Raw genomic sequence first — 18,551 nt, 5'->3', positions numbered from 1 at the left:
TTTGGGTGCTGTATGTTATATGGCTCATATTGCACAACTGGATTTACTTGTTCATTATCTGGAGACTGAGGTTTAGAGGGCACATTGTAGTGAGCTGGTGATTGGTTTTGTGGTAGATATTGCCAATTAGGATATAGTGAATTAGGTACCAAATAAGGGTAAATTAGTTCAGGATTTGTAGGCTTGCTGGGATTACTTCTGGTTAGTGCAGTAGGGTTGCCATCTGGTGGCTGGAGATGTGGCTGCTGTTCATTTCCAGAAGGAAGGGACTGAGATGAAAAGAGTGCAGATGTGGCAGCTTGCATCGTCATTGCTTCCGTTGGTTTTTGAGGAAGGGGATAAGAACCCAAGCCATTACCAAACCCAGAATATGCCACTGAAGGGAGAAATGGCAGTCCTGAATAGATTGGCGGTGTATCTTTACTGCCAAGTCCAGCAGGAACAATATGATGGAGATGTTGATGAAAAGCAATTTGTGGACAGCAATTAGAAAACCCAGATGGGCAAAATTTAGGGCAGTACACAGGTGGCATATATGGAGAGTCCGGCTGATGGCCTTGGGGGACTATACCACCATTACTAGGTTGTGGAATGACAGATTCTGAGGGGTTTTGATCACTGGCTGGAGTGGTGACTTGTTGCAGTTGCTGCATTGAGGTAGCAGGGGGTAACGTTAACCAATGCACCTGGCCCTCTGGAGGTTTGACAGCTGGAGGCTGTTCAGTGGGAACTTTATTACCATTTGTGCCAGCACCCGGTATCTTGGATGACTGAAGATAAGAAGGTTTAGGTACTTGGCCCTGAGGGGCTTCAGGCTGTGAAACAGTGGCTGGCTTTTCAGGCTCTGGCTGAGGGTAGAAGGGGTAGGGGTAGAATGGCTGGTGTACTTGGCCTTGAGGGGTTTCAGGCTGTGGAGGCTTTGGAACAGTGGTTGGCTTTTCAGGCTCTGGCTGAGGGTAGAAGGGATAGGGGTAGAATGGCTGGTGTACTTGGCCTTGAGGGGCTTCAGGCTGTGGAGGCTTTGGAACAGCAGTTGGCTTTTCAGGCTCTGGCTGAGGGTAGAAGGGGTAGGGGTAGAATGGCTGGTGTACTTGGCCTTGAGGGGCTTCAGGCTGTGGAGGCTTTGGAACAGCAGTTGGCTTTTCAGGCTCTGGCTGAGGGTAGAAGGGGTAGGGGTAGAATGGCTGGTGTACTTGGCCCTGAGGGGCTTCAGGTTGTGGAGGCTTTGGAACAGCAGTTGGCTGGTTTTCAGGCTCTGGCTGAGGGTAGAAGGGATAGGGGTAGAATGGCTGGTGTACTTGGCCTTGAGGGGCTTCAGGCTGTGGAGGCTTTGGAACAGCAGTTGGCTTTTCAGGCTCTGGCTGAGGGTAGAAGGGGTAGGGGTAGAATGGCTGGTGTACTTGGCCTTGAGGGGCTTCAGGCTGTGGAGGCTTTGGAACAGTGGTTAGCTTTTCAGGCTCTGGCTGAGGGTGGAGGTAGAATGGCTGGTGTATTTGGCCCTGAGGGGCTTCAGGTTGTGGAGGCTTTGGAACAGCAGTTGGCTTTTCAGGCTCTGGCTGAGGGTAGAAGGGGTAGGGGTAGAATGGCTGGTGTACTTGGCCTTGAGGGGCTTCAGGCTGTGGAGGCTTTGGAACAGTGGTTAGCTTTTCAGGCTCTGGCTGAGGGTGGAGGTAGAATGGCTGGTGTATTTGGCCCTGAGGGGCTTCAGGTTGTGGAGGCTTTGGAACAGCAGTTGGCTTTTCAGGCTCTGGCTGAGGGTAGAAGGGATAGGGGTAGAATGGCTGGTGTACTTGGCCTTGAGGGGCTTCAGGCTGTGGAGGCTTTGGAACAGCAGTTGGCTTTTCAGGCTCTGGCTGAGGGTGGAGGTAGAATGGCTGGTGTACTTGGCCCTGAGGAACTTCAGGCTGTTGTGGCTCTTTGCTCTCTGCAGCAGGAGAGGGTTTGCTAGGGGACACATTTTCAGGGGCTTTGGGTTTAGATGTCTCAGGTTGCAATGGGGTGAGAGGTTGTTGTACTTGGCCCTTTGGAGCTGGCGTAGGGGTTTGCTGTGTGGGAGACACAGGCTTCCAATAAGAACCTTCAGGCAAAAAGGGAGAATAAAATGGGTATGGGTAGAACGGCTGGTATGCGTGTCCCTGAGGTTCCTCAGAAACTGGAGGCTTTGGTGGCGCAGGCTGTTCGGGTAATGTTTTTTCAGGATACAGTGGATAAGGAGGTTCTAATTTGGGAGCTACAGATGCTGGTGACTGTGGTGGCCAAGGGTAAAAAGAGACTTCAGGCTGTGGGGGCTCTTCAGATTGGGGATTTGGAAGGAAAGGTTCTTCCAATTTACCTGGTGGCTGTGCAGGGGGAGTTTGAGGCTTAGGTGGTTGAGGATAATATGGAAATTGGAAGAAAGGTTGCCATATTTGGCCCTTAGTAGTTTTGACAACTGGAGATGTCGTAGGTAAAGGCTTCAGTACAGGCCTGTGTGCTTGAGGTACACCATCAGGGTTAGGTGGCTTAACATAGAATGGAGAAGGGTAAAAAGTTTGTTTCACTTGGTCATTAGGCTGTTGAGTGGCTGGAGGCTGTACAGGAGGTTCTTTTTCCACAGGCACTTCTGGTTGGGCTGGCCAGGGGTAAAATGGTAAAGGAATGAATGGCTGGGGCACTTGTCCCTCAGGGGTCACCGCTGGCTTTGCAGGAGGGACAGTTTGTTGGGATTGTGGTCCATCATTTTTCTTAGTTACATGAGGGGCAGGCTGTACAGTAGTTGCAGGTTTAGTGTCTGGATTTGCAGGGTAAGGGTAGAAGAAATTGGGGTAAAAAGGGAGGTAAGGCAACTGAGGTTGATTGATATCCTTTGGCCCCTGATTTGGTTTCTGGATAGGTACCTCTGGGTTCTGAGGAAAAACTGGTACTTGGGGAACAGCATCTTGTGCAGGATTGGGAGTAGGTTCAGGGGCACGGGTTAAAGCAGAATTATATGATGGGATGGCGGGATACACCCCTTTGCTTGGTGTTTCAGTTTGCGGTTTTGAACCCTTTGCTGGGCTTTTTGTGGGTTCAGGTTGAGCTGGGGACAGTGATGGACAGGAAATTTTAGTTTCTCCATCTCCAGCCACTTCAAGGGTGTACATTCCATCCTGGAACACAATATTTCAATAGGTTACACAAATCTTTAAAAAAAAGGAACATTTTAGAATCAAATATGTACTGTACCTTTCCCTCCAGGCAGGGTGCATAGCGAACAGAGATGACTACACCTTCAGGATGTGCAACTACACTGAACCCACATCTGGGTGAGGCCTTCATCAGTGGCTCCCAGTCACCATTCACTGTAAAATACTACATTACTGCCAAGCACAAGTAAACTGACTTAGTCACACAGGGCAGAAATTCTTCTAAGGGTCCCCACTCTGAGTCTTACTTTCCCTCACAAAAGGAATTACATGCCAAGAAACTGCACATCAATGCATAATTTAGACTAAATAGGCCTCAAACCAATGCCTACAGTCACACTCAATATATACATCCGTATTGTTTCCCCTTCAACTTCTGTAATGTGAGCGCTACTCTTAACACATGATTAGAGGCCTATCAGACCATTTCACTGTACAATAAAAATGTACCAGCAAGTCAGAAAATGAAATTATAGACAATTCTGTGCTTTTACAGGCATTATGGAATCAGAAGTACATTTACTTCAACAAGACTGAAGAGAAAAGATGCTCAATAAAAAAAAGAAATCCATTATAGTAAGAGTTGGGAGAGCAATTCATTAAGCAACCTGATAGTAGCCTACATTTGTATCAAAGATCCTGAAATGTTATGCCTTTAATTTGGTGAATTAAATATTGAACAAACAAAATAGAAAACTTACACTTTACTTTAATTTTAGCAACAGAGACTGCCCATTCCACTTTCACAACCATGCCCTCAGCATGGCAGGTGACCATAGGAGGATTAGGTGAAGACTGCCTCATCAAAGGGCATGACATCCTCACTGGTAATCCCCACCAACGCAATGGAAGAACATAACTGTCCTCCTGAAACCAGAAAGAAAAAATGTTATAAGTGTGTAAGTGTACATGGTTCAAGTGTGCAGTGCTTCAGAATAAACTCACCTCAAGGACGACAAAGCAACCATCATAAGGTGCAACTAAGACCAAATCTCTCCGAGTTGACCTGATTGTGTAACCACAGCTTGGTGGCAACTTGGACAGAGGCAGAGGAGACAAGCGACTTCCTGAGTGATAAAATTCAAGAAATATTTATACACAATACTTCATGTATTGTATATAAATGACATGTAAATTCATGACTCCAGAGGAGACTGAAAACATACCCCTGTCCACAAAGAACAAAGATCCAGGGGTAGAGGCAGCATCTTGGACTTGAAGCTTCATGGAGTCCCCTGTACATTCAACCTTTGGTTCCATTTTAAGGAGTCGGTCCACTGCAGCATTGTCTGGCTTCAGCGTTGCAACACCATCACCCTGTCCTTTAGGTTTCTTGGACTCCCCCCAACCTTCTAAAAATAAGGCTTTAAGTTAAAGTAGGTAAACTGCTGTTATTTAAGTTCTAACAATGGTGCACAAAGATTAAATTACAAGCCTAAAAGGTTTCAACTTTACATACCCATGTCTGCTTGGTAATCAGTATCAACATCCAGTAAGTTCTTTGTGGCCTTGGGTGTTTTGAGTTTAGCACCTCGCAGAGAATGTTGCCCAATTAAGAGTCTTCCATGGTGCAGATCACTCGAGTTTCCTCTTAATTTATCCAATGCCTTAAGCTTTGTCAGTCTTGTGCTATGGCAAAAGAAACTAGCAACCAAAATAAGCCCAAAACACAATAAAATCTTACTACCACCGCTCTCCCTACACGCCATTGGAACAAAGAAAAAGCACCGCACACAGGCAAATTGCCTCAGCAGTGTGGTGCAAACGCTGAACCCTGCTCTACTGCAGGCAGATTCAAAGACTGAGCAGTGCAGTCTGGTCCTAACTATGACTGATCAAAACCCCTGACCACAGCAGGTGTTGCCAATCCTTCAATTAAGGGTGGGGCGTTGATTTGTGGCCCTGAAAACTAGCATACAAAGAGGCTGGAATGTAGCCTGCAGCAGTGGCACTCTGATTGTGTTGGAAAAATGTGGTAAAGACAAACAATTTATGGTAAGGTTCTTCTTGTAAGGCCTATTTGACAGTCTTGCCAAGTTCCTTTGGCCATTTGTTTCCAAATATTGTTCAGACCTGCATAACTTTATTTTAAATTCTAAAATGCCAAATATGTTACAAGCATCATTTTAGACACATTTTCCCCATTGTGCAACCACAAGAAACATGAATTCTTTGGGTTTGAATGTTTTACTCACTGTAAATATTATGTAGCTTCAAAGAGTTGGAGCAAGCAGATACAGGATGTGAGACATTAGAACAACCTTACAGCTTCATAGGGGAAATAAAAGTGATAATCTGGGAAAACCTGTATGGGACTTACTCTATTGTAAAAACCATTAATGACATCCACTAGTTTATTCCTTTGGTCTGATCAAGGTTAGTGTCTAAATTTTGATATTAGATAGTAGAAGTTTGTTTCTTCTCATTCATACTGAACCCAAGAGTGAAAGAACTTTCACCTTATTGTGCTTTATAACTTTGGAAAAGTGCTCATGTTCATGACAAATTATTGACTGAATTGTCTGACAGTAGTGGAGTAAGTCCCTTTGAGTCCCTTCAAAGTAATACATTTTCCCATCAGTAACAGCCTGCAGTCCATTGAATATGTGCTTGACTTTTCTCCAGCTTTCTGGAAAGAAACACTTTGGTAGGCTAGTTATTTGTGGAATTGAGTAAAAGGACCACAGGGAGAAAACTTGACTACATCCCCTGACACTTAGATTATCCCATAAGAGAAGAGTGGAATCTATTAGTTCAAGAATTAATAGTCTGAGTAGTGCTTTTCTGTTCATGTGTACATTACATCAACACAGTTATGTTTTCCCAAAACAAATATGCTTTCTTGCTAATATAGTATGTCATTAGTACAATGTGAACTGAATGCCTGAATTAAATCTATACTTTGAAACTCTTGAATTTTTAAACATACAATTTTGTACTCACAAAGTAACAGACGAGACATATCGCCTCTCCCTCTGGTTGGAATAACTTTTATTTGATCTGTCTGTAAACAAGATGTCTCATCAATTCATGGCATTTGAAATAGCAGATTTTGTGGCAGGAGGAATTTCCAACTCCAAAAAAAAAAGACAAAATATTGCAAACATATTTTTCTGTCATTTAATTCTGTACATATTCCACAAAGTCTGGATATTACTGATGCCAAAATATCCCTTAGGAAAGTGCCATTAAAAGTTACTTCTTGCTGGGGCAGCAGTTAAAAATCCAACTCGTAGTAGCAACAGATCAGATCGATTTTATGGCACAGAATACACAGTTATTCTCAGAAAATTTTCACAAGACAACTTACAAATGGTCTTATTCCAACCAACACCATTTTCAATATGTTTAGTGTACACATCATTTTTTTTCCTTTTAAATATACTTCTAAAGTACCGTACTATGACAATTTGTGAATACACCTTTGATGACTAAAGCACAAGGCAAATAATTCCAAGGTGTTGGAGCCCAACAGCCTGGGTTTACAGTCAAAATGCATTCATACTGTAATAAAATGACATTGCCGTTTCATTGGTTAATGGACATGAAGTTAGCAACAAATCAATTAGTGATGAAAAGTTTAAGTAGGGTTGAAGTCTAAGGAAGCAGTTCAATGTTTTACAGACATCTGAAGTTGTCTTAATGATTTACAGTCAACAGGTGATGGCAACAGTCATCCATCAGAATAAACTGAATTCTAATAATCCTCTTATATTGACAATTGTTCCAAAAAAGGGGGGGGGGGGTTACTTCATATAATGTGTGTGTAGTGATTTAAAGATTTACAAATAGCAGAAGCTGATTGACAAATGACTGAGCTGTCACAGAGGTGGAATGTCCACTGAGACTCCAGGATGTGGTGGAAGTATCATGACAATATGATACAATGTGATACTTCATGACTAATATCTTGAGACCTCAGCAATACTGACCTTACACTACACTCAAACAACAGCCCAACACCACATCATTAACTTTTAAGACCACATTCAGGTACAACAGCAAAAGCATGTGATGGAGGGTAAAAGAAGTTGTGCTTGAGAGTGGCGAATTGGTAAACACATAACAAGATTTTGTCAGAGGACATTTGTCATTTCTTTAATGGAGGCTTGAAGACATGAAGATGGAGGCAGATGAGAAGATGGTTTTGGCTGGAATATTACGCTGGGACAGAGAGGGGATAGGGCTAGGATCTGGATGCTAAAGAGGGTATCCATGCAACTTTTAAATGCCCACATGCTGATGAAAACAAAACTGGCATCTTTTAATAATGCTCACAAAGCATAACTATGCATACTGTCACCACCATTACATGTGTACTTCCCCTTGTAATATTAGCCAGTTGCTAACTGAATGTTATACAAGGCAAGTCCAAATTTGTGATACACTTTTATTACACCTTACGATCATTTTCTGCTCTCTTTTGGTTACTAAACATTTCAATGAACATGCCATTACTGTAGTGCCAAAAACATGAGAAGTACAATGTTAAAGTGGGGAAGGATGAAAAAGAAAAGTGTAGGGTGAGTTAAGCAAACAAAAGGCTGTGTATAAAAGTAGACTGGGGAGGAAGTAACGTTGTATGCCATCTAATCCTGGAAGTAGTGTCAACACAATGCAGTGACGGGGAGTGAACTGCTAAGTTGATGGATGGGTGGAGAGCTTGCTTAATATCCAGACTTCCTCAGGTACTCAGCCATTACATGTACTTTCTGGTTAAGATTTCCACCATGGATCGCCTCCTTTCCCATGACAAAAACCAATGCTGGAGCACACAAGGAAAAAAAGAGAAATGAACAAAATTGAAGAGTCTCCCCCCTACAGGATGAAGGGGGGAACAAAGGTGACACAGTATCTTACCACTCTTCATTGCTATTAACAGTTTCCAAGACATTTGACTGCTTGCAGGAGAAATCTTAACAGCAATATTTCTTTTCTCTTCTTTTTGTCCCTCAATGTTATCTAAGTGAGCTTGAAAACATTAAAACCCTGAATCCCTCAAGTATTTTGCCATTGAGTAAGCCTTCTTATTCAATCCGCCTCCATGGACCCCTTCTTTGCCCATTACAAGAACCAAAACTGAAAGAGAAGAGATAGAAAAGGGACAGTTAAGAAAAAAAAAGAAGGAAAGGCATTCCAAGTAAGAAGTATTGTCACTAGAAGTATGTATTCCAGGGATATTCAACGGTGTGTCATACAGGGCTAACTGCCTGCAGGTTTTCTTGGCTACAATAGGTAGGTCACTGCCACCTGTTGGTGCAGATCAAATATATGCAGCACTTCATTTGGGCTCTTTTGTCTACCCTTAGTTAAGTACAACATGCAAAGCAGGAAGATGACAGGTGGAAATCTCTCAACAGAAAGGGAGCAGTGCTGGGAAAATGAAAGGGAAACAGTTTAATTTTGATTGCAATCAGTGTTTCCCCACATAAAAAATTGGCAGCATACTCAAGTAAATTCCCTAATACACTCTGGAGTGAGAAGTGATTAAAAAGTCTGCCAAAGCTTTGTTAGCTACGAACAACTGCATAGACTAAAATGGCTTGTGAATACAATGCTATTTTGTATCCAATTATCTTCTTAAGTCTTAGACTTGTCAGACTGCTGTCAACCTGTGAGAAACACTGGAGCAGTATCATACAATGAGGACCACAAAGGCAAACAGACTGGAGTAGGCAAACTCTGGTTTACATGAGGTTTACTATGAAAATCAGACAATTAAGTAAATATGTATGCAATACTTCAAGAGTCTGCATTATAGGCTTTGCCTGAGAGCATCATACATGCTGTGACTCTAAAATCAGCAACGAGGCTGCAACTAACAATTATCATTGTCAATTAATTTACCAAATTCTTTCTTCAATCTTATGTTGCAAATTAAATAAAATGGGCCCCTGATTTTCAGTCTGCACTTCCTCAAGTCACAAAACTCATGTGAGATAGCTCTCATACCCATGTGATGTTTTCACAACAGAAAACAATATGGTGTGTTAACCCATGAAGACAATATTGTAATAGTTGCGATGAAGTGAATTGTTTTGACACTTTTACCTTTTCCAGCTTTTCCCACGGCAACATTGTATGTAGGTTCTCCTCCTTGGCTCTTTGTCCTGATGTCCATTGTCCAGTCTCCATCATCGTGGAGGCTGTCTCTGAGGACCGAACACTTCTTTGAGCCCAGAGTGAGACCGCTGGTGTAAAAGGTCTCCCTGTCCTTACCAACAAGGACATCAATTTCTTGAGACTGCAAAACACACAAAATCACGGGATTGGTACAAAGTCAGTCAGATGGGACCAATATGCTTCCATTTACGTGTCAAAAGTCAAAGGACATTGTCTTGTGGACATTGCCTACCCATGCATCAGGAGCACCTGTTTTGTGTTGCATTGCTCTCAAATCTAAGGGGTGTAAATTTTTCAACTACAGTCTTGAAGAGATAAGTCAATTAATCAATTGACAGAAAATTTACCAACAACAATTTCGTTAATCAAGTAATAATTTCAGTGCTCCATCAAGCAATAATTCAAACCATTTCCTGGTCCCAGCTTTTCTTTGCCTTGGCTGCAGTGAATAACGTTAGCGGAAGTAAAGTGACGTCTATGCACCGGACTAGCTCTCATGCCGTCCCTCTCAGTGAATTAAAAAAAATGTAATTCCCATCAAAAATTACACATGTATAAATGTGCAGGTAGATTGCTCGCGTTGGTAGTAAGGACGTTTCATCGTAGGCTGACCAAGCGTCCTTTTAGCCTTTTTAACCACAGGGAGCCAGTAAAGCAGCAGCTTAACGTTAGCTAATCAAAGCGGCCGTGCACACAAAAGCATGCACGTTTTCTCCAAGTCAGACACCGTCTTGTCGCTGGTTTTAAATTGGCGTTATGTTACTTTAGCGGCGTCTTGAAATTATGATTAGTGCGTATCCACAGCAATTTATTGCCTCATGTCTTAGTGGTACGTGCAAGCCACAACGAGTGAAGTCTTATCAGATCCACACGAGGTCTAATCCCCACAACGTTTCCTTAGCAGGAAACAGCCGAGACAGGCCACCAATGTACTAGCTAGCTAGCCGACTAAGCTAGCACTGTACGGTTAGCTTGCTAGTCATTTAGACTCAGCTAGGTTACGGTTTTAGCGCTATTCAGTCTGGTGAGCGTCTGCGTGAGCGATACACAACAACACTGTCAAACTGAACCACACTTCCGCTCTAATCACCTAATTTAGACTTCTTACCGTGATATTGTTGAAAGTACCACCGGTATGTGCTGCCCAAACATATTTGGCGTCCGTATACCCAACAATGGCGCTATCCTGACAGCTGCCATCGGCCATCAGGTTTTCCACGTAGCTTTGCCAAGACATATTCAAGAAATTGATGCTATATAAAAACTCCTACAGGCTTTGGAAGTGAGGTTGCCAAACAAGAGACGGCCAAATCGGAAGAAAACCTACAGGCGAATTTAGAGACACCAATCTAACCCGCACTTCGACGTTAACCAACGTCAAGGCTAGGGCAGCAAAGAAAGCCAGGGCAGTGAGGCAGCGGCTGGGTGTAGTCCGTATCAGATCACTCCGCACAATGAGCTCCCCGGTGCTTTTATGGCAGCAGGCGGCGGAATAAAGAGGGACTTATCAGCTCAGCCAAGAGTCAACTGTCTGAGGGAATGCCGGGGTACACATAACGGCGGGTGGGGATTTATTAATTGAATCTTTTAGTCATTCATTCTTTCATTCATTGGACGTGTTTTTGTGTTGTAGGAATAATACTGCCATATCAGGCAGTTCAGTTTGTGTAGCCAAGGACAGCAATTACCGTCAGTGCATACAGGAAACATACATGTGGCTCGTCTCACTTTCTAACCCAATCTCCTCTTTCTTTCTTTCTCTTCTAAGATACACTAAATGTATCTGCACTAACCCTAGTGTTCTGTTTGTTCGTGCACAGCCATATAACATACAAAACATGAAAACGGTCTTATTTGGTGTAATAATGCTTTATGCTCATTTGTCCTCATTCATCTTTATCAAGTGTGCAAACCTCAGTGCACGAAGGTTATTGGGTAAGATATTGGGCTTTAATAAGACCTGAAGAAAAGAAAAATAATATTTGAATATATTTACTGCAATCCCTGACCAAAAAGATTCTGCTATTAGTGCAGATCTGTCATTGTGCTTAGAGTGAAAACAAAAAAATATTTTGGTAGAGCTGATGAGTGATTAAGATTGTAGAGTCGCTCTACCTTTTACCACATAATTTGCTTCCCACACCAACTCAAAGTTTAAATTAATTTGAACCGATACTATTTCTTTGTGTGAAATGGCTCAATTATACCAGAAGCAGGCCTACCAGCTGGGTTTGTGCAGCTAGGTATGTTGGAATAATTAAATTGAGACACAAATAATTCTTTAATGAACAAATTAAGGACCTGTCACTTGAAAAAAACAGTTATTTTGATATCTGGTACATTGTTTAAGTGTTCAAGCTTTCCCAGCGTGTAACGCTTCTACAATTTTAATAAAAACTCAATGCAAATAACTGCAGTATAAACATGTAAAGTTTCATGTTACACAAGGCTGTAAGAAATATCATTTGCAGAATTAGATTAGTGACATTCAGGTGTGGTCACACTCAGCCTGTAACGTGATGAAATTATGTGACATGAGTTGATGTATCCATATGTAACATGCATGGTGTTATTTCTAATACGCATGCAGTATGGTGCGTTTTGACCGTCAATAACATTTGTGGCTGTCTAAGAAACAATGATCATCAACGACACACTGGTACACTGTTTGAATTTGTATTTGCTATTAATATGCTGGCAAATTATTGGCATAAAACAGTAACATTAAGGGACATGAACCAGCTTAGATGGCGTAGAGTTCAGCGTTCATCCAAAATAACTAAAAAAAGGAAATCGAAGCGCGATACCCTTTCAAAGTGAAAGTTTCACTTCTCGGCCACCAGGGGCAGTGTTCTCCATGGTTTGTCAATACTCATGATTGGCCCACAGTGTATTTCTCAGGTGCAGAGCTAGTCTTAAAAACATGTACTTAATCCTTTGGTGATTTTCAGAGATATTTTGTAAATGGAAATTAAAATAAAAGCACAAAACTGAAACTGACATTCTGGTTGATGGATTGATGCAACATTTAGAATTTTATGCACACCTACTCATGTACCTACTAAAGCTTGTCACATTGTAAGTAGGCCTGAGTATGTTTTTTCTTTACTTCTTTTGACTTTGTTTGATAACGAAAAGTCCAAAAGTTCACTTTTTCACCTCACCAGATGCTGCTAAATGCAGTGCTACGGCTTACTCATGTATGATGCATATTATACCTTCAACCACAGCTTGGTCAACCAACCTCTAGTCAATTCCCTCAGAACATGCTGCTTGCTATGACAATTAAAATGTTTTTATTCAGTTTTACCAAAAAGAATACAAAGCAGTGTGGTGAATATCCCAGAACCAACAAACTAAGGCCCAGCAACGGTGCAATTTTAGGGGGAAGAAAAGGTTATGGTAACTTGTGTTGAAGGTCATGTGCATAAATTGACCTGTGCTTTAGTGTGAATAATAGCTCTAAAATAACAGAGAAGTATAAACCAACCGTCCTTGTACAATACATCGTTTTTACACACCACTGCTATACGTGTTTCTAAAGTAACTAGTTTAATTTGGTGGGTGTATCTTATAACCGACCCTCTTTTACAGACAAGTTGTAGGCATGTTGAACAATGTTCATGGCTTAAAATGTGCATATCAGAATATAGAATATGAAATGGAGGCTCAAAGACCGCCATGTAAGACAGGCTGTGGGATTGTTGCTGAGTTGTAGTATACCCCATCAGTAGTGGTATTGTTATGATCCGCTCCATGACTCAAAAAAGTGCAGGGGTACAGTGCACACAAGGAAGTTTTTAACAAAGCACTCTCACAAAACAGGAACTACAGGATCCTGCAATATTTTTTTATAAGCCTATTCTACAACCACTCTGTGAAAAGCTCCTGTAGGAGTACTCTGATAGGATCGGCTGACATACAGAAACACTTCAGCATACACAAATACCTAGAGAGAGAAGGGGAGTGAGAGAGAGAGAGTTGATGCCCTAAAGGGCCCTCCAATAAAGTCTGACCTTTATGGTTGAAAGCAGTAACCTGGTAATAAATTGGTCAGAGAAACAAGATAATAGCGTAAAAAAAAAAAATGCATGCTATACAGTAGTATTCTGGCAGCTGCTGCCAATCTCAATGACATCAGTTATTCACACAGGCTGCACATAATTGATAATAATTTATTTCATTTCTATTTCCACCACTAGTTGCCATGACTAGCATCTGGTTTGTGCTATTTAATTGAACATTTGTCCTGGAATATGAACATCTAAGGATAAAAGGAATGGACTTGAAAAGGGCCCTGTCTTGAAGAGGGCCCAGCAGTTAGGGCTGCAGCAAGCAATTATTTCCATCATCAGCACATCCGTTGATTATGTTTTAATTCATCGATTTATCGTTTAGTCTATAAGGTGTCCGATAATAGTGAGATTATTGTCATTTAATGCCCATCACAATTTCCCAGAGCCCAAAGTGATGCCTTCAGTTTTCTTATTTTGTCCGACCTATAGAACAAAACCAAAAGTAGAACGGAGTAAAAGGGCAAATACTCATATTGGAGAAGCTGGGACCAGAGAATATTTGGTATTTTTATTCATGAAAGATGACCTGGGGCCCCACAACAGGCCATGCACTTTCAGCTAGAGAGAGACTCAATCATCAGTATGAAGACTATATAGAGATTGGGATGAAAACGTGTATACTAGAGGTGGTGGTGTCAAAAGACTGACGACCACTGTCTCGGAAAGTGTTCAAGTGCTCAATTTTGTTTTTATTGCCTGTGTGCGCATCGTAATTGTAATTTTTCCGACGGTGTCTTGAAGGCAGCATGAGGGGGGGGATTCTCAAACGCCTCGTACGTAAACATCCTTGCGCATACTACCTACCCACGATGCAGCGCGGTTGCACACAACATAGCCATCTTGTCAAGAGTGACTGAGTGAGGGAGGTAACTGTAGGAGCTGTTCAGATTCTATTTGTTTTAAAGCGTGAAATTCAAGAGCGTTTCCCCCCCTCGACCGCAGAAGTAAGTGTCGCCACCGAATGACTTTAAGCTGGTGAAGTGAGTGGGTACAAAGGACTGCTTTCGGGAAGATGTCTCACATACTTGTTCCGACGTAGGGGGAGTGTGCAGCAGCCAGTTGGCTTGACTTGCTAGCTAGCTCAGTGAGTGGAGGGCTGCGGGCCCTCCTCAGCCTAAAGTAGCTCCTGCAGCTGGGCAACACACTCTGCGACAACGGCCGTTTGACAACTGCAGAACCGGGACATTAGCAGGCCGGTCCAGACTGACCGAAAGCTCTGGATCAATCATCATATAGAGGCTGAAAGCCGCATTGCTGGACAAGACGAGACGAAGTGTGGCGTTGCGTTATGAGCTCATGAAACGCAACAGGAGACCGAGAGAGGAAGAGGGATGGCGTAGATTCATCTCGATTACATTTAGCTAGGCTAAGTAAAATAGATGCAAGTGTGCTGTTTAATATGATCTGAGCTTGTAGAAGCGGCAACCAGCTCGTCCCTTTCTGACGGAAGATAAACATAGCCATACGGGACTCGGAATCAGGCTGTCAATATGTCGAAAATGCCGGCCAAGAAAAAGAGCTGTTTTCAGATCACAAGTGTGACTCAGGCCCAGGTGGCGGCTATAGGTGCCACCGACGACACGGAGAGTCTGGACGACCCAGATGAGTCACGGACTGAAGATGTGTCGTCGGAAATATACGACATGTCACGGCCTGAGTACGAGCCTGCGTGTGACAGAAGTTCATCCGAAGAAGCCCTGAATAATGTTGGGGAGCCAGAGGCAATCAGTGTTATGGCACCACCGCACATACCTCAACCCGGTCAGTTGTCTGCGCTGTCAAGCAATCCCATCGGGGAGTTTCGAAAAGTTGGAGCGTCGGGCTCAACTCAAGGTGGTCAGCAGCAGCCGGGGATTGGCGTTACACCTGGTTTACCCCTGATCACTCAGCCTGGGGCAATGCAGCAACAGCCTGCTCCAGCAGCCAGCACTGGGCCTGCCAATGTGTTAGGAAACACATCCCAACCTGCTGCAGTGACCAGTTCCGCTCCTCCTCCTGCCACCTCCACGGTGAGTTGCACTTCACGCTTCAGGGTCATTAAACTCGATCATGGTACTGGAGAACCCTTTCGAAGAGGCAGGTGGACATGTACAGAGTTTTATGAGAAAGACTCTGAGGGCTCTGCTGTTAGTAGGACTGTAGATAGCATTAGGCATGCCAGTGCAACACTGGACCCTGCTGCAGACAGAGACAGTGGGCTCGGGCATACAGGAGGATCTGTGGTTGCCCCGGCAACACATTCAGGTCAGGGCTTGGGCTCCATGGCGGATGCTTCTCTCTCTTCATCCCGCATGCATTCAGTGGAGACACTACCGCAGCAACAAATCCACCATCAAAACTACAGCGCCCGGCAACAGGGTGTTAGTGGGTCGACCACGCAGAGTGCGTTCTCCAGCAGCAAGCCTACAGTTGTCCCAGCTCAGCCATCAGTGGGAGGTCTCCAGCCCTCTGCTCCCCAGAGTGCGCTGCCTGTCGGGCAAAACGGCCTGCCTCAATCTGGTGTCCACATACAGAAGTCCCCCATGATGCCTCCTTCAGCCCAGCCCATCGCTTACCCTCCCCAGCATCAGCATCAGCAACAGCAGCTTCCTGTGAGCCACCACCTGACCAGCCAGTCTCCTGGACTGCTACAGAACCAGATGGAGTACTATCAGCAGCAACAGCCCACTTCCATGCAGCCAGGGCTTTCCACTGGCCAGTCCCTCCTAGTGTCCAGCCTCACTGCAGGGCCACAGCCTGTGGGACAAGGACACGCTTCAGCCTTGCCTCCAGCCTCTGGAGGGGCCTCTTTGCCGAGTCAGGTTGGAGATGTTGTAGGAGCAGGAGGGGGATCTGTACCTACCGGACAGCCAGCTCCGGGCCCCTTGCAGCAGCACACTGGAGGAATGGGAGGCGTCGGAGGCTCCATACTGGTTGGTGGATCTACTTTGCAGCAGCAATCTGTGAGTCAGTATGCAGCCGCTGGACAGCCTCAACCCCACGGCCTCCACCCCATATCCTCCGGTGTACAAAATGTGCCTGCCATCACAGTGAGCTCCAGTGTGACCACCACTGTGCCCACAGCCGTGCCCAGTGCCTCCAGTGCAGCCATGCCAAATGTGACAGCCTCCAGTTTGCCTCCAGGTCAGATACCCCACAGCAAGACTCCAGTGGCTTTGGGGGTGCAGGGCCTCCCAGCAGCTGGATATGGACATGTGGAGGGTGGTGGTGGTGGAGGGAAGTCAGAGGGTCTCGTCAACGCACAGTCTCCTGTTGTCGCTGGAAAGGAACCGGTGAAGCCCCTCATGCCTGAGAGCCTGCAGCTCGTCACCCCGACTGTCAACAGCCTGTTTGCAATCCACATACCTGTCGACGGGGATGTGGACAGGTAACACTTTCTAGATCTTAATGTTACGTTTCAGTGTACTGACATGTTTGGCCATTTCCTGCAATCACAAGAAAGTTGCTGTAATCACAAGAGGCCATGGCAAAGGCAATGAGTGTTTTAGTGTTGGTCATTTAGTTTGCCAGATGAACAAGCAGGCTTTTCCCCTTAGGGGAGGAGGTTTGGAGGGAGGAGAGTGTGTCGAAGGAAGAGCGAAGTGGCACACAGGAAGGCAATTTAATGTTTGTTGTCTCTCATGAGGGCCTAAAGAAGTAAGTGGAGTATAGCACACTTGAGAACAGCCATGGCTTCCACTGCACAGGCAACAACTTGTTTAACGTCATGTGTATGTATGTCTCCAACCTCCTCTTCCTCCCACATTAGCTATCACCCTTCAGGACAGTGTCTGAGGTGATGGCCTTGGCTGCAAACATCAAAGATGTGTTGCTAATTGCTACTGTGCATAGAGTTAGCTCATGTTTCTATTAGCCTCAGGCTACTCCTGGCTGAATGTGCTGCTATTCTGACCTTTTAATAAGTTAGTTCCTGTTCCGGAAAGACTTTGTAATACTAACACTGTGAAGAGTATTTGATTTTGTGTTGCCACATTTATGATATCATGCTTTCCACTCACAGCCCCATCAGGTTCCCCTCAGGAATGTGTTTACAGAGGAATTTACCGTAGTGAATTAACTGTATTAGCTTTGTACTGTAGATATTATGTTGCTGAATGGTCCTTATAGGTTGCACAGACTCGGTGTGTAAAGCCACTTAACAACTTAGGTTTGGTTGGTCGATGGCACAGAAAATAAAATAAAACATTGTGACCAGGGACTGATAAAACATCCTCAGACACAGAGGTTGTGCCAGTGCAGTGTTCTGCAGTCTGCACACTCTGTCTGGCCTACATTCTGGTGCATCTGTAAGACTGTAAATGGAAACTGCTGATAGATTTCAGGCACTGTATCATTTCTGCTCATCCGAACTATCTACTACAAGTGAAACTCAGCGCTAAAACTCAGGAGTTGAGAGAGAGATTACTTTTGGAAAGGAAGCAAATGCCATGACCCATAACAAAGAATGATTATATGAGCCACATGTGCGCAAATGTAGTTTGTCGCTTACAGACAAAATGAAACAACAATCTGACATACTATCGTAATTATTCTTAAAGAATTACTGTTTGGGTTAAATTTATCAACATGAATTTTTAGATCTAGTGTGACATACACTTTTGGAGGATATCATTATGTCCGATGTCCATCGCAAATAAATGTCCATAAATCTGCTTAGACATCAGAGTAAAAAACGAAGCTCCTTATGACTCCAGAACTTGTCTGAGAATCATCATGTTTTAAGTTTTCTAAAGTGTCAAAGTATTCCAGTGATAGTTGACTGTACATCCATGGACACATTGCAAACAGGAGCTGCTAATAGCTAATTCAACATACTTTTAATGGTGGAAATTTGCCAAAATTTGTAGCCCACAGCACATCATCACCCCTTGGTCCTGTCTTGATCGTGTTGATAAGTGGGTCAAATCAACGGGCTAAATACAATAACTAATGATAATAACACTGTCATACACCTGTCCCTTTCACCTCACGCGGTATCTTTCCTCACGTCACTCCCTTTTTTGAAAACCTCTGGTTTAGACTATGGAAGAGTTATTTTATTCCTTAAAAAGTTCCAAAGTTGTTCTTCAGGCAGTATTAACACACATGAACCACTCAGGCATCTGGTTCAGACAATATAAACATTTTTAAACAACAATTTAAACAATTTAAATTAATTTTTTTCACATGCTCCGTACATGATCTCTCA

General features: G+C 43.7%; 2 protein-coding genes across 4 annotated transcripts in view; one reads left to right on the top strand and one right to left on the bottom strand.

Annotated features, from left to right (window-relative positions):
• Nucleotides 1-6,138: 6,138 nt before the first annotated feature.
• LOC139296686 (profilin-2-like) lies at nt 6,139-10,712 on the bottom strand. Of its 2 annotated transcripts, none has more exons than XM_070919159.1 (3): nt 10,396-10,712; nt 9,216-9,408; nt 6,139-7,929 (listed from the first exon to the last, which is right to left on the bottom strand). In XM_070919159.1, the coding sequence occupies exons 1-3, from the start codon at nt 10,522-10,524 to the stop codon at nt 7,832-7,834; spliced, it is 420 nt and encodes a 139-aa protein (XP_070775260.1). In that variant the 5' UTR covers nt 10,525-10,712; the 3' UTR covers nt 6,139-7,831. The 2 variants fall into 2 exon arrangements, with proteins under 2 accessions (XP_070775260.1, XP_070775261.1); XM_070919160.1 differs by lacking the exon at nt 6,139-7,929 and adding an exon at nt 8,146-8,243.
• A 3,992-nt stretch (nt 10,713-14,704) lies between these two features.
• LOC139296637 (TSC22 domain family protein 2-like) overlaps nt 14,705-18,551 on the top strand; it is a 21,233-nt gene continuing 17,386 nt past the window's right edge. For both annotated transcript variants that reach the window (XM_070919103.1, XM_070919102.1), the window contains exon 1: nt 14,705-16,730. In XM_070919103.1, the coding sequence (XP_070775204.1) occupies nt 14,854-16,730 (1,877 nt within the window). In that variant the 5' untranslated portion in view covers nt 14,705-14,853. The remainder of the gene's footprint in view (nt 16,731-18,551) is intronic.

Source organism: Enoplosus armatus, chromosome 14 (genome assembly GCF_043641665.1).
Source record: "Enoplosus armatus isolate fEnoArm2 chromosome 14, fEnoArm2.hap1, whole genome shotgun sequence".
Classification (NCBI taxonomy): domain Eukaryota; kingdom Metazoa; phylum Chordata; class Actinopteri; order Centrarchiformes; family Enoplosidae; genus Enoplosus; species Enoplosus armatus.
Note: the sequence above shows the minus strand (reverse complement) of the source record. Positions and strands in the feature narration are given on the sequence as shown.